The 12,244-nt window shown below is 55.3% G+C and overlaps 1 protein-coding gene across 1 annotated transcript in view; it reads right to left on the bottom strand.

Moving 5' to 3' along the window:
- LOC127478201 (fer-1-like protein 4) overlaps positions 1-11,157 on the bottom strand; it is a 36,926-nt gene extending 25,769 nt beyond the window's left edge. The window contains exons 1-15 of the mRNA XM_051803500.1: positions 11,073-11,157; positions 10,937-10,992; positions 9,891-9,979; positions 8,259-8,358; positions 6,091-6,182; positions 5,462-5,503; positions 5,200-5,364; positions 4,867-4,927; positions 3,596-3,727; positions 3,415-3,477; positions 2,369-2,453; positions 1,930-2,089; positions 1,604-1,787; positions 642-828; positions 113-477 (exon numbers count right to left, since the gene is read on the bottom strand). Of these exons, the coding sequence (XP_051659460.1) occupies positions 113-477; positions 642-828; positions 1,604-1,787; positions 1,930-2,089; positions 2,369-2,453; positions 3,415-3,477; positions 3,596-3,727; positions 4,867-4,927; positions 5,200-5,364; positions 5,462-5,503; positions 6,091-6,182; positions 8,259-8,358; positions 9,891-9,979; positions 10,937-10,992; positions 11,073-11,151 (1,860 nt within the window). The 5' untranslated portion in view covers positions 11,152-11,157. The remainder of the gene's footprint in view (positions 1-112; positions 478-641; positions 829-1,603; positions 1,788-1,929; positions 2,090-2,368; positions 2,454-3,414; positions 3,478-3,595; positions 3,728-4,866; positions 4,928-5,199; positions 5,365-5,461; positions 5,504-6,090; positions 6,183-8,258; positions 8,359-9,890; positions 9,980-10,936; positions 10,993-11,072) is intronic.
- Between the last annotated feature and the right edge of the window lie 1,087 nt (positions 11,158-12,244).

Raw genomic sequence — 12,244 nt, 5'->3', positions numbered from 1 at the left:
GCTAAGCAATGGCTGTTGTACCAACACAGCTGCATCTTGCCTTGCCTCTCTCCCATGACAAGTGCATGCTGCAGATGGGCATGGGTCAGCATGCCAGCACAGCAGGACTCACCTCAGGCAGTGGATGAAGCTCTTCCACCTCCACAATGACCTCCCCGGGCTGCTCGGCCTCCTGAGAGCTCCCAGCCTCCCCCTCTCCCTGCAGCTGGCTCGGTTCTTTGGCTTTCTCTTTGGATTTTTTACTTTTCTTCTTCAGCTTCAGTTTGCTGAGGGTACCTCTCGTCCTGTCCCTAAGCTTCCTCTCTGCCACGCTGGGGCTGCTGAAGATCTCCACTGCGATGGCCATGAGGACGCGCCCGCGGTAGAAGATGCCCTCGCCCCTGCCCTCGTTGAGGTCCCTGTGGATGTCCCGCAGGGCCGAGTTCTGAGGGGAGCCGTACAGGTTCACCCAGGCTGGGCCAAACGTGGGGTTAAAGCCTACAGGGACAGGGTCTCGTGAGGGCAGGGTGCTGCTGCAGAGACCTCCCCCCAGAAGGCAGCCCAGCACCCCGGGCTGTCAGTGTGCTTCAGCCACTCCTCTCCCCCTCCCACACACCCCCATGGCCGAGCAGAAGGTGCCCCAGGGCCATGCCAGGCCTCACCGTTCCTGTCGGGGTCCGAGATCTCCTGCAGGTCAATGTAGTGTGTAGCAATGGCCACATCACCTACATTGGCATCATCCAGCACCTGGACTTTTATCTTCCTGGACAGAGGTGGGAACATCTCGATGAAGCTGATCTGCTCGTTCCACTCAGGCTCGGTGGTGCTGGTCTCCACCGATGTTTCCCCCTGGGAAGGAGAAGGTGTGAAAGCCATGCAGTCTCAGCCAGTGGCCAGAGCAAGGGGTGCCCCAGAGCCTCCCTGGGATTGCCACGTGCTCCTGTAACACCTGCAGGTCCTGCTGGGCAGGCTCTGGAGGTGGCAGTGACCCTGCTCCTGGCCCCCATCCTGCAAATCCTCTCTGTGCTTCATCAAGGGGGGCTGTCCTAAGGCCCTGGCCATTCCCTGCACAGCCAAGGGAAAACACTGAAAGCAGAGGCAGCACCAGCAGACCCAGAGGTGTCTCAGAGTTCCCTGGGAGCACCCCCATGCCCACCAGGCTGCCCAGGGACTGATTCTCATATTAATGGATACCACAGGACCAGAAACCCTTGGGTGCAAGAAAAGGGCCATTAGCTCACTAAACTATCCCAAGGATGTCAAGCTGAGTCCAGCTTGACACAGAGGAAAGACTTCTACTCCAGGATTTATTTGACCCTCTCCCTGTGTTTAAGGATATGAATCCCTGCCTGCACAGCCAGTAGCTCAGCCAGTGGCTGTGCCCAAGGCTGGGGCTGTCCCACAGGCAGCTCTGCAAAGACAAAAGTCCCAGAGAAACCTTCTCATCCAGACATCACACGGCCACGGCCACACAACTCAGGCCACTGCTAAAGACAGTAAGACCTTGGCTTTCCCAGCCTGTTTCCAGTGGCACTGCTGAGCCCCATGGAGGCTCCTGGCATCATGCTGCCACACAGCCCAGGGAGGATCAGCCTGTCCCACACAGACCCACTGGCAGACTCACCTGCTGCCCACAGAACGAGACCTGCACGTACGGGTCGATAAAGACTTTTCTCTCCCCTATGATCTTGGAGAAACCACCCATGATGCCTGCATTCATGCTGGGCAGGCCCTCAGCACGATACAGTTTGATGCAGACCCTGGCCCAGGGTCTCTCTGCAGGGACTCTCTTAGGCAACAGCAGGTTCCTGAAAGACAAATTCATATTCTGATATTCTGTCTCTCCCCTGGTGTCCACAGAACACAATGCTGGGAAATGCCCTGACTGGCAGAAGTTTGGATCCTGCCACAGGTCTTTCACTGGGTCATACAAGGCCCCACTGCACCTACCTTTCAATATCCTCGTCCCGGCTGCTGGAAGAGGTGGGAAGGAAGCCCACAACATCCCCACGTGCAGAGACGGAGATGCTGCACTTCACAAAGCCCTTCACGCCTGCCCGGGTGTCTGTGGGGTCACTGACAACTGCCCACTTCTGGAAAAACCTGTGATCTGAGAGGGAAGAGGAGGAGTTCCCTAGGGAGAGGCCAGGTTACCATGTCACATCACAGCTCCATCTGCACAAAGACTGCCCTGATCCTGCCTCTGAAGGTGCAGGAGTTGTCACCTGCCTTCAGACAGCCGGGAGGAGAAGCAAGTGCTGGTCCTCATATGAACTAAGTGCTTTAAAGCCAGAGCCCTGACCAGACCCAGCAGAGCATGAAGGAAACAGCAGTTTCAGACAGACCAGAGGCAGGGTCAGAGGCAGGTATGTGGTGCAGTCCCTCATACCTGGCTGGCTGTACACTGTCTCAACATCCATCTTGAACGTTCCTATGCATGTCCCCAGGAAGGGTATCTTCTTTGAGTGAAAAACCTGCAGAGACCACAAGTCCCCTGAGCACCGTGAGGTATGGGCAGTCAGGTGACAGCTCTGAGGAAGACAGGGCTGTTAAGAGGGGCTCACCAAAGCACAACTGAGAAGTTGCAAGCCCCTCATTCACACTGACCCATCTGAGTAAGCCCTGGGACAAACTCATTCCTGCCCAGGCATTCCCACAAAGCCCATCAGTCCATAACCCTCAGTCAAACCTGGGCCAAGGCAAAGGCATGTGCAACCAATTCATTTTCTGCCAGTCCTAGGTAAGCCAAAGCCATATAACAGACCTGGGGGAGACCTGATTTCCCACAGAGAGTCCTATGTCATACCCTGTTGGCTCAGGGCAGAGCCATGACCCTACTGGGCTAGTTCCTCTTTCAAAACCCAAGCCTTGCTCAGTGCTTGCTGAACTCACACCAGCAGAAGAGATGTGCAGCCTTTCACAGGGAAGTGCTGGAGATTGCTTGGCAAAGGATATGCTGGCTGGGTTTAGGTATCTTCAGAACATCCCTGTCTTGGGGAAGCCCTTGTGCTTTGAGCCCAGGGATTTCCGAAAACCTGTCTGTCTGTCTGGGCTTTCTACAGCACAAATCACTGCTGAGCTCCTCTCATACCAGTTACTTGCCTTCAGAACCTGCAGGATGAGGCTCCCGGGGGTAAGGGGCAGTAGGTAATTGCCCCCAAAACAGCAGAGCAACAAGACAGCTAGCAAGAAACTTCCCCATAGGCCCCACTTCAGTCACAGGGTGCAGAGAGCCTGACCTGGAGGAGGTGGGAAGGCAGCAGTGCCCAGAGGTGGTTCAGAGCAGGGCTGGGGCTCTGCCCCACTGAGGCACAGGATGCTGGAACTCCTGGCTGGCATTGGTTCCTTTGCTTTGCCCATCGCTCCTCATGTCTACACACAGAAGTGTTGGGCTGTCCCACTCACCATGGGGGATGAAGAGGAGAAAATACTCACTGAAATTTCTATGAGTCTGTGGAATAAAACGTCCCTTGGCTCATGGAATTCAAACAAAAAGTACTGAAAGAGAAGAGCAGGACAGCTGAGCCCCAGGGTCCCAGGCATCCCTTGCAAGGATGGTGCCAGGCACTTGGGACATGGGTGGGGCAAGGACAGAGCCCCTGTCCCTGTCACACACCTCATTGTAGAAGGGGCAGTTTGTTGACTTCTGCGTCGCCGTGTACCTCTTCTCCTCTCCAACCTTGACTACAACGAAGGGATTAATGTTCACCCCCACCAGCTTCTGTGCTTCAATTATATTAATTCCAACCTGAGAAGATGTGGGAGAAAACCTTTGGATCAGAACTGTCCTTGTTTCCATCTCCATTCTGAGACAGTTTCAACGATACCAGAGCACTCTTGGTGCAGGGGTGGATGCCTGGGGCAGACAAGAGCATGGCTGCTGAAATTAATAGAGCCAGGACAGACCAAAATGGTATTTGAGATATTTGTTTCTTTCAGACAAGCAAGGAAATAAAGTGTTAGATCCCCAGTACCTTTGACTTCCCAGCATCACTGTACCCTCAGTTCCCAATCTCAGGGGGTTGCAAACCCACTGCTCCCACATGGTGGGGTTCACAGAGCATCTTGGAGAAGATGCTCTTCTGTATCTTCTCTCAGTACTTCTCTTTGAATCCTACTGAGATGGACACCATTGGAAAGACTGGAATGTGGCTGTCTCATTTACTGCAACTGTTATGGTTATGAGTCTAAGATAGGGGAGAAATGTTCTCACATTTGCTCTCAGTACAGGTAACTAGGCAATTGTTACAGTGCAGAATTACAGCTTCAAGAAAAGGATGGTAGGAAATTCAACACCCACAAAGTCTTCCTGCTTGGACCAAATGTGAGCCCATGTTTACTTAGAACCAGGGAAGGATTTAAATCCACAGCCAGGCTGGGAGACCTGCCCTGAAATCAAATTAACCTGATGTAAGATCATCGACCAGAGCCACAGCTTCATACCAGCCCCCCAGCATGTCCAAGCAACCCCAGCCATGTCCCACAGATGTCCCTGAGGGCCCAGACAAGGCCCTGGGGAAGCTGGCAGGCACCAGCCCTGCCTGGGTGCTTTCTGAAGCTCTGTTCATGCACTCTTTTGCAGTGGCACATGTGGATGATTCTCTTCTTCTGCATATCTATGGATATCCACAGATACACACACATATACATATATATCCACAGCTAAATATATGGCCCAGAAAGAAACTCTGCTCCAGGCCAGCATTCATGGATGCAGTCCAATCAGGGAATCTTACACCTTGCCCAGGGAAGTCACACAAAGCAAGAAGATCTTCTTGTTAGAAGCCTCTCTGAAGTATGTGGCACTCGGAGAAGCCCAGACCCACAGTGAGGGACCAGCTGTGGGGCCAGAAGTGGCTGTAGGGACACACACCAGTGCTGCAGTACCTGGAAGCTCTGTGGGGCTGGGATGGCAAAGAGGTCCCGTGCAGAGCAGAGTCTGGAGCGGCTGCACAGAAAAAAAAACAGGTGAGCAGGCCTCTGTCTACATGGACCTGAGTGCCCCTCCACCACAGGAAGCAACAGAAACCCTGGAAAATAATAGCCCTTGTCCTGGGAATGAACAAATCCCCAACAGCCCCTGTCTGGGGCCATTGGAGATGGAAGGTTTCTGACATTTTGCCAAAGCAGATGCCACGAGCTACAGGAATTCCCCAGGATCTGGCACTTTCCACCCCAGGACCCAAGCTGGGGCAAGACAGAAGAGCATGCCATGGTTACCTCTTCACGGGGCTGAAGATGATGCCTGAGACCTCAATCTCAGACTCATCATAGAGATCTTCTTCCTCTTCCTCTTCTTCATCAGTCTCCAGGCCTTTTGCCAGCTTCCTGCCCAGTGCAGCAGCTTTCCTGTCCAGCTCGCTCACTCTCGGCCCCTCGGCAGCCCTGCGAACGCCCGCGGGAGCCACACTCAGCCCTGCCGAGCCTGTGCACTGCCCTGCACCCAGGAGAGGGAGCCCGGGCACTGGGCAGGGATACTCACTCCAGCTGCTCGAATCCAGGATTGCGGATGATTAACTCCGAGCTGTAAGAACAAGAGATGTCCTGCTGCAAAGCCTCGTGTGCCACGGCTGTTCCCTGACGCGCTTCAGCCGCAGTGCCCCAGCCAGGGTCCTGCTGGTTTCTCGGCAGGGACACCAGCATCCTCCTAAGTGACTTTTCTCCTAAGCTATTCCACTGCCCCCCCGTGTGCCTGCTGCCTCGCCTCTGGCACTCCAGCAGTGACACTCTGTATGCCTCTGCCTGTCATCCTGTTCACCCAGACGCCCTCACCTCCCCTGGCTTTGGGCACCCACCGTGTGCAGGGTGCATGGCATTGTTGCAGTCCAACACCATGCTCCCTGCAACTTTACAGCTACAAAGTCTTGCTTCTGTCAGCCAGGAAGGCTGCAGAAATGCTCTCAAGTCCAAAAGGACTCCCAGGAAGTCCCAGGACTACCAAAGTACTTTTTGTCCAAGAGTCCTGCTCCCTTACTGCTGCTGTAGAGTGAAGATGCATCAGCCTGGGAGAGGTGGAGAGTAAATGAGGCTGGATTGCATCCCAAAGGCTGCCACCAGCAAAGGCTGCTGTACAAGCTGCCTGGAAATTTGCTCTTCCTGGGACTTCCATACCTGTCTTTCATCTGATAGACAAAGTCCTCTTCAACCCAGGTCCCTGCTGAGCCATTTGGAGGCTGGTAGCGCAAATCCAACTCAATGTAGATCTACAAGCAGAAAATGAAATGGCCTGAGAGCTTGGCAGCCACAAAACAATGGCAGAAATGTCATGGAAAAGGAGAAGGGGGGCATGGAAGAAAAAAGGAAGTGAGGGGCTGGTGGAAAGAAGTGGAAGAAAGGGCTCACAACCCCACAAGAAGCCAATTCATACCAGACTCTCCTCATCTGCCTCCATTAACAAGCTAGACATAACCAAACTCCCTCCTCTACAGACTCCCAAACTCCAAGATTCACTGAATAAAAGCTGGCTCAAGTTTCCAAATCTAAAGTACACCACAAAGAGGCCCCTGAGAGCTGCCTCAAGGCATTTTCAACAAGAGAAGTGGGGAGAGCCCTGCAGATTGCCATGCAGAGCAGTCTCTCTGTGGGAGGCACGAGACAGCTGGCAGAGCATCCCCAGGCACGACAGCTTGGATTAAAATGCTGCAGAAGCCATCAGCACACCCAGAGTCTGCATCACAGGAGACACCAGTTTAGTGCCAGTGAGGGCAGAAGGACAGCCAGAGGAGCACGGAGCGCGCTGGGAACCGGCACCGACAGCGCAGGGCTGCAAACCCCGGGTGTGCAGGGGCCAGCCTGACCTCAAACCAACACAGACACTCAAGGATTTCCCAGCAGAGGCCAAAATCACAAGCATGGAGGAAGTCACTCCTTAGTAGGCTGAAGGGACACACAGACGGGGTTCAGAGCTCAGTCTGTGGAAAACACACATTTCTAGGAGGAGAAATGCAGCCCAAGAAAGCTGCAGTGCAGTGACAGGGAAAGGCAGCAGCAAAGGCTGGATAGTGAAGAAGCCTGAGACAAAGCTTCCCACTTCCCTAAAGAAGCAGTGGTTGAAACAGCCTCTCCTTTGGGGGCATGTCTCTTCCCAGCTGAGCTGAGGAGGAGGTCTCAGTCTCATCTTGGATGGGTGCCCACTCCTGCCTGCCTATTTCTGTCCCCTGCAGCTCTTGTGTAGCCAGGACTGCACAATCCAAACTAACCCAGTGTGGTTGGGTTTTGGTTGGAGAAGCTCATTGGCACGAGGGAAGAGGCAGCCAGGGGCAAAGGGCTGGGCTGAAGGGCAGCTCTGACCTTACAGTGGAGTCCCCTCAAACCATCACCAGCACAAGGGGTGAGTCTAGTCCCTGTCTCTTCGCTGGCATGAACGTTTATCCAGTGAGCTGCAGGGGCCAAAAATCATCCTGGAAATGCTCAGCTTCCACCTGGACCTGCTCCGTGATCCAGGCAGCCCAGCAACACAAGAAAGCTGTGCCTGTGCAACTCAGGCTCATGGTCTGGTGGCCACAGAGCTGCGTCCCAGGTGCCACCACGGGGTTGAAATCATAGGTTTGCCCATGGGAAGGGCAAACAGGGACACAGGACTGACGCCTCTGCTCTTCCTACTCTGCCCACCACCCTGGCACACAGCTCTGGCTCTCCAGCACCCACTGAACTGTGCCTCCACACCCTGCTGGCAGGAAACAGCTCATTGTAGGGCAGTGTTCATTTTCTACAAGCACAAAGGGCCCAGTGAGCCCTGGTGCCAGGGTGGGAGGAGAGTGGGATCTGCAGAGCAGAGGGGCAGTCAGATATCAGAGCCTCTCACACTGCCCCAGATACTCATTAAGCCACCCAGGTAGTGCTAGCATTTAACCCAGAAGCTCCCTGGGGGTCCCAAGGCACCCTGCCACCTTCCACCTCACTCCATCGGGCCCCTCTGCTCTGTGCCCTGCAGCTGCCCTAACCATGCACTGCAAGGTGCAGGGAGCACATGAAATGCCACCTCCTACACCCACCCCAGACCTGGGGAGGTTTTACTAAGCATCCCCCTGCTCATTCAGGCCCCCAGCAGGTCTCCAGAGCCCCCAGTCCACCCACGCATTTCTGGGTGCTCCTGGAAACCACTTGGTGGGTGTGAAGTGACTGCAAGTGCAGACAGGGCACAAATGCCACAGCACTTCCCAGCTCAAACTGCACCTTGGACTCTCCCTTGGCCCCAAATCCACCTGGGAAACACCCCATGAGGTTTCCCACAAAGCTTTACTGATTGCTGATAGCCAGGCTGTCCGTGGAGCACTCACACCGGTGATTCTGTGGTTCCTGTCCACGAGGGACTCCCGCAGGATCAGCCTCCCGGCCGTGACGAGGTGCTGAAGGCTGAGCACGAGGGTACCGAGCAGTCTGGAACACAAACAGGGGCTGCAGCACCACTGGGCATGGCATCAGTGCCTACATCCTGGGGAGCACCGGGATCTCCGCCCTCCCGCTCCCAGCCCCTCCCAGTTGCCCTGCAGCGCTTCCCACAGGGAGCCTGGCAGCCAAACACCTGAACCGACCCTGCAGCAGGTCCTGCCTCCACCCCAGCCCTGCCCAGGCAGCTGCTTACAACCCAGCTGCCATTGATGGTTAAAGGCTTGTGCAGATCCAGACTCCTGGAGAATTCAAGGGAGCTCTTCTCTTCAGCAGAGCTGGGCTTCATGGGAGCCAGTCTGTGTTTGGGCACCCGGAGGAGCTGGGGTGACTCTTCCCAGAAAAACTGGGAAACAGAGGCTTTACACAAGGAAATACAGAAATAGGACATAAAGCTATGGCCACAAGCTACAAGTTGGGCCAAAATTCACCTATTCCAGGGCTTCTCAGTGCACAGACCAACTGTTTTGAACTGTACTCTCTGTCACCTGCCATTACACCCAGCAGCAGAGGTGTGTGTGGATACACTTGTCAGTGTCAGTCCACTCATTTCCCAACAGACTCCTTTGCTCCATGCTGTCAGGTCCTACCGATTTGTTACCATTTATGTTATCTATTTGTCCTGTAGAAATTTCTATTGACATTTCAGTCAGAGACAATTCCTCTGATCCAGTTCCTATAAGGAAAGCATCCAGGAAACAGTGACACAACGTTCTGCCACACTTTCTGCTCTGGCTTTATCTGTGTCTCATCTGTTTCCTCCACGCCCTCTCTGGCAGAGGAGGTTTGTAAAAGGATTTATTTGAAAAGCTTTGTATTATTAGCTGCTTCTAGAAAGTTGTTCCTGTGCATTTTCCTTCAGTTCTTACATTTTGCTTATCAGAGCTGGCACCTTTCCCTGCATCCTCACGTTTCACACCTCCTGAAGGACATGCCTCTGCTGCCTTTCTTGCCTCACCACCACTACTCAATCGGTCATCTCTCTATTCCAGGGTTTCCCTGCAGTGTTTTACAACTGCTGTAATAGCCACCGAGTTCACAGTGTTGTATCTGTGCCACCTAGAATTTTAAATTCTGGTTGTCCTTTAAATTTGAATTGCTGTCTTTTTAAAGGTCAAACCATACCACCACGGGTTCAGGGCTTTTGCCCATAGGCCGATATGTTGAATTTGGGTACAGCATGGTCACAGCCACCATGTGGATGTTCAGGGTGAGAACAGGTCCCCAGTGTGCTGCAAGTTCTGCTCTCGTAGCTCTATTATTTTTTCTCAGCTGAGAGTTGGATCTGGATCCTTAGGTAGTTCTTGTTACTGCTGGCACAACTAAATCATTCCCCTTATTTAACTTAATATATACAGCCCCTTCAGAACAACCAGTTCCCTCCCTGCTCTATAACCTGCATCTTGCTCATCTTCTTTCTATTAAACTTTCAATCAACATTTTCTATTCCCAGTAAACAATGTAATGCCCAGTATGTCTCCTCCCCCATCTCTACTGGTCATCCCAAGAACCAAAGGACCCACCTGTTACTGAAAACCTTGCTGCAGTTGTAAACTTTAATGGACAGCATTTCACCCATGATGAGCTTCCCATAGTGAGGCCAACGAAAGAGCTGCAAACAAATGGAGCAGGAAGAGATGACAACTCATTCCCAGCCACGCTTTCCCACATCTGGTGGCTCCTTGGGTCCCCTGTGAGGTGACCAAGTCCATGGGCATGACAAAAAGCAGCTGTGGTGGGAAGTTACTTTCCTGCTGGCCAGGCAGACCAGAGAGCCCCTCCAGCAGCACAAGTCAGTTGCTAAAGAAGCCAGAGTAGCATCACCCTGGGGAGAGACGGATGCTTGTGCCTACTGGGGTCCCTGAGCTGGCAAGCTGTGGAGTGAGACAGGACATGGGGAGGTACAGAGAGAGGTATTTGGGGAGAAGAGACCACCCAGGCCAGGGAGTCATCTGGCTCACGGCAAAGCTGCGCCCTAAAGCTTTGACTCACCACCCCCAAACCGGCTGCTGCTCCTCTTGCCCCCCAGCCTTCTCCACCTTTCCCCAGGAAGCACACTGGCATTGGGATCGAGTAAGGGGCAGGTGGGAACCACCCACTGGCACAGTACAGCCGGGCTGTCACAGGCTCCAGGAGGTGACGATGGGGATGGTACTGGAGAGGTGGACACTCTTCCCAGGCCACCCCATCCCTGCACCCCCCATTGCCCACTCCTGCCTCACCAGGCATCGGCCACAGTGACAATCTGGACTTCTGAGGCAGGGGGGCTTTGACTGTGGCTTCAGTGTGCCCAGGCTGCCAGGCAGGTTTACCACGGCACTGAGTGTCAGCTCCTGCAGCTTGCACGGTGAGGGACCCACCTGCCTCCCTGAGCAGAGCAGGGAATGAGGCAGCAGAGAAATTCCCAGAAAACTGTCTTGTGGAAGGTATCCCTGCCCGTGGCGTGGGGGTTGGAACTAGATGATCTTCAAGGTCCCTTCCAACCCGAACCAATCTGTGATTTTATGACCAAGACGCTGACCTGTCCCATCCCTGTCCCTCACGTTGTACATGTGCCCGGTTCCCTCACCTCCTCGAAGACGGCCTCTGGGCCACAGCGGACCTTCCTCGTCTTCTGGGTGAAGCCTTGAGAAGGAGAGGGCAGGCGTGAGGGGCTGGCAGGGGCAGACAGCCCCCAGCCCCCCGCCCTGCCCCCCTGAGCCCACCTCGGAAGCTGAGCTGGGCCTGCCGCTCGCCGCGGCCCGGGAGCCCGCAGAGCCTGCGGAGGCGGACGCTGAGCGCCATGGAGCCGGTGGCCGGCACTGCTGCCCCCCGCCCAGCCCCGCTCCGCCCGCCGTGACTCAGCCCGGCTCGCCCAGCCGGTTCGGCCGGACGCTCCACGCCCCGGCACCCAAGGGCAGGGGCACGGGAGGGGTGGGGGCAGCCCCGGCTGTGCCTCCCTCACCCCGGGGGCGCCGGGCTGAGCCCCCGGACCGCGCCGCTCCCGGCCCGCGGAGCCCTGCGCTGTGGGGGCCGGGGAGCAGCGGGTGTTCTCCCTTCCCAGGCTGGGAGCGGCAGAAGTGAATATCCCCATCGCACGGCCCCGCTCCAGCTCGGGGCTGATGCCTGGGGACTGAAGTCAGGGCTGGGAGACTCCGGTCCAAGTGCTGCAGCGAGGGCAGAGCCCGGCTCTGCTTTCAGCCACCCTGCACCTGTCCCGGCTCAAAATCACGGCTCCGGTGGTTAAAACCCTCCAAAGCAAACACAGGGAGGGTGAGGAAAGGGCAGCTTGCTGGGCCGCTCACCACAGCCCTCAGACTGTGAGGGTTGGGTTCTCCTGACACAGGGAAAGACCCTGTGCTCAGCAGCCCCCGAGCAGGGACCCGACGGGCTGTGCAGCAGAGCGGGGACACCACAGCGGGACGGGGACAGCGGCTGCAGCCCAGCTGCCAGCCCTCTGCAGGACACGGACAAGCACCAAAACCTCCAGAGAGCGGGGCAGGAGCTTCAGCTGCTCCACAGGGCACTGGCACCAGGAGAGGGAAGAGGAAGAAGGGGCACGCTGTGCTCCCCACTGCACCCCCTTGGGCCTGAGACAGCTCATCTCACCTGTGCGAGAGCTGATAGAGATGCCAGAGCTCTTACAGAGCACAGATGCGGGCCAGAAAAAAACAATCAAACAATCGTGAGCTGAGCAGAATTTGGAGAGCATTTCTTTCTCCTGAGGTTCTGGTTCTCTCTCAGCACCCAGCAGCAAACACCTGCACACACACACACTGTACAGGGTGCCTTGCAGCAGGCCAGGGTAGCTCATCCAGCTCCACAAACACAAAGGAGTGAATCATAGCTGTTTAATGTCAGCTGCTTCAAAGCAAGCCCTGCGGATATTCCCTTTATT

This window comes from Manacus candei, unplaced genomic scaffold (genome assembly GCF_025592945.1).
Source record: "Manacus candei isolate 608988 ecotype Guabito, Panama unplaced genomic scaffold, ASM2559294v1 h1tg000057l, whole genome shotgun sequence".
In the NCBI taxonomy this organism is placed as follows: domain Eukaryota; kingdom Metazoa; phylum Chordata; class Aves; order Passeriformes; family Pipridae; genus Manacus; species Manacus candei.
This window is presented reverse-complemented; position numbering and strand designations above follow the sequence as displayed.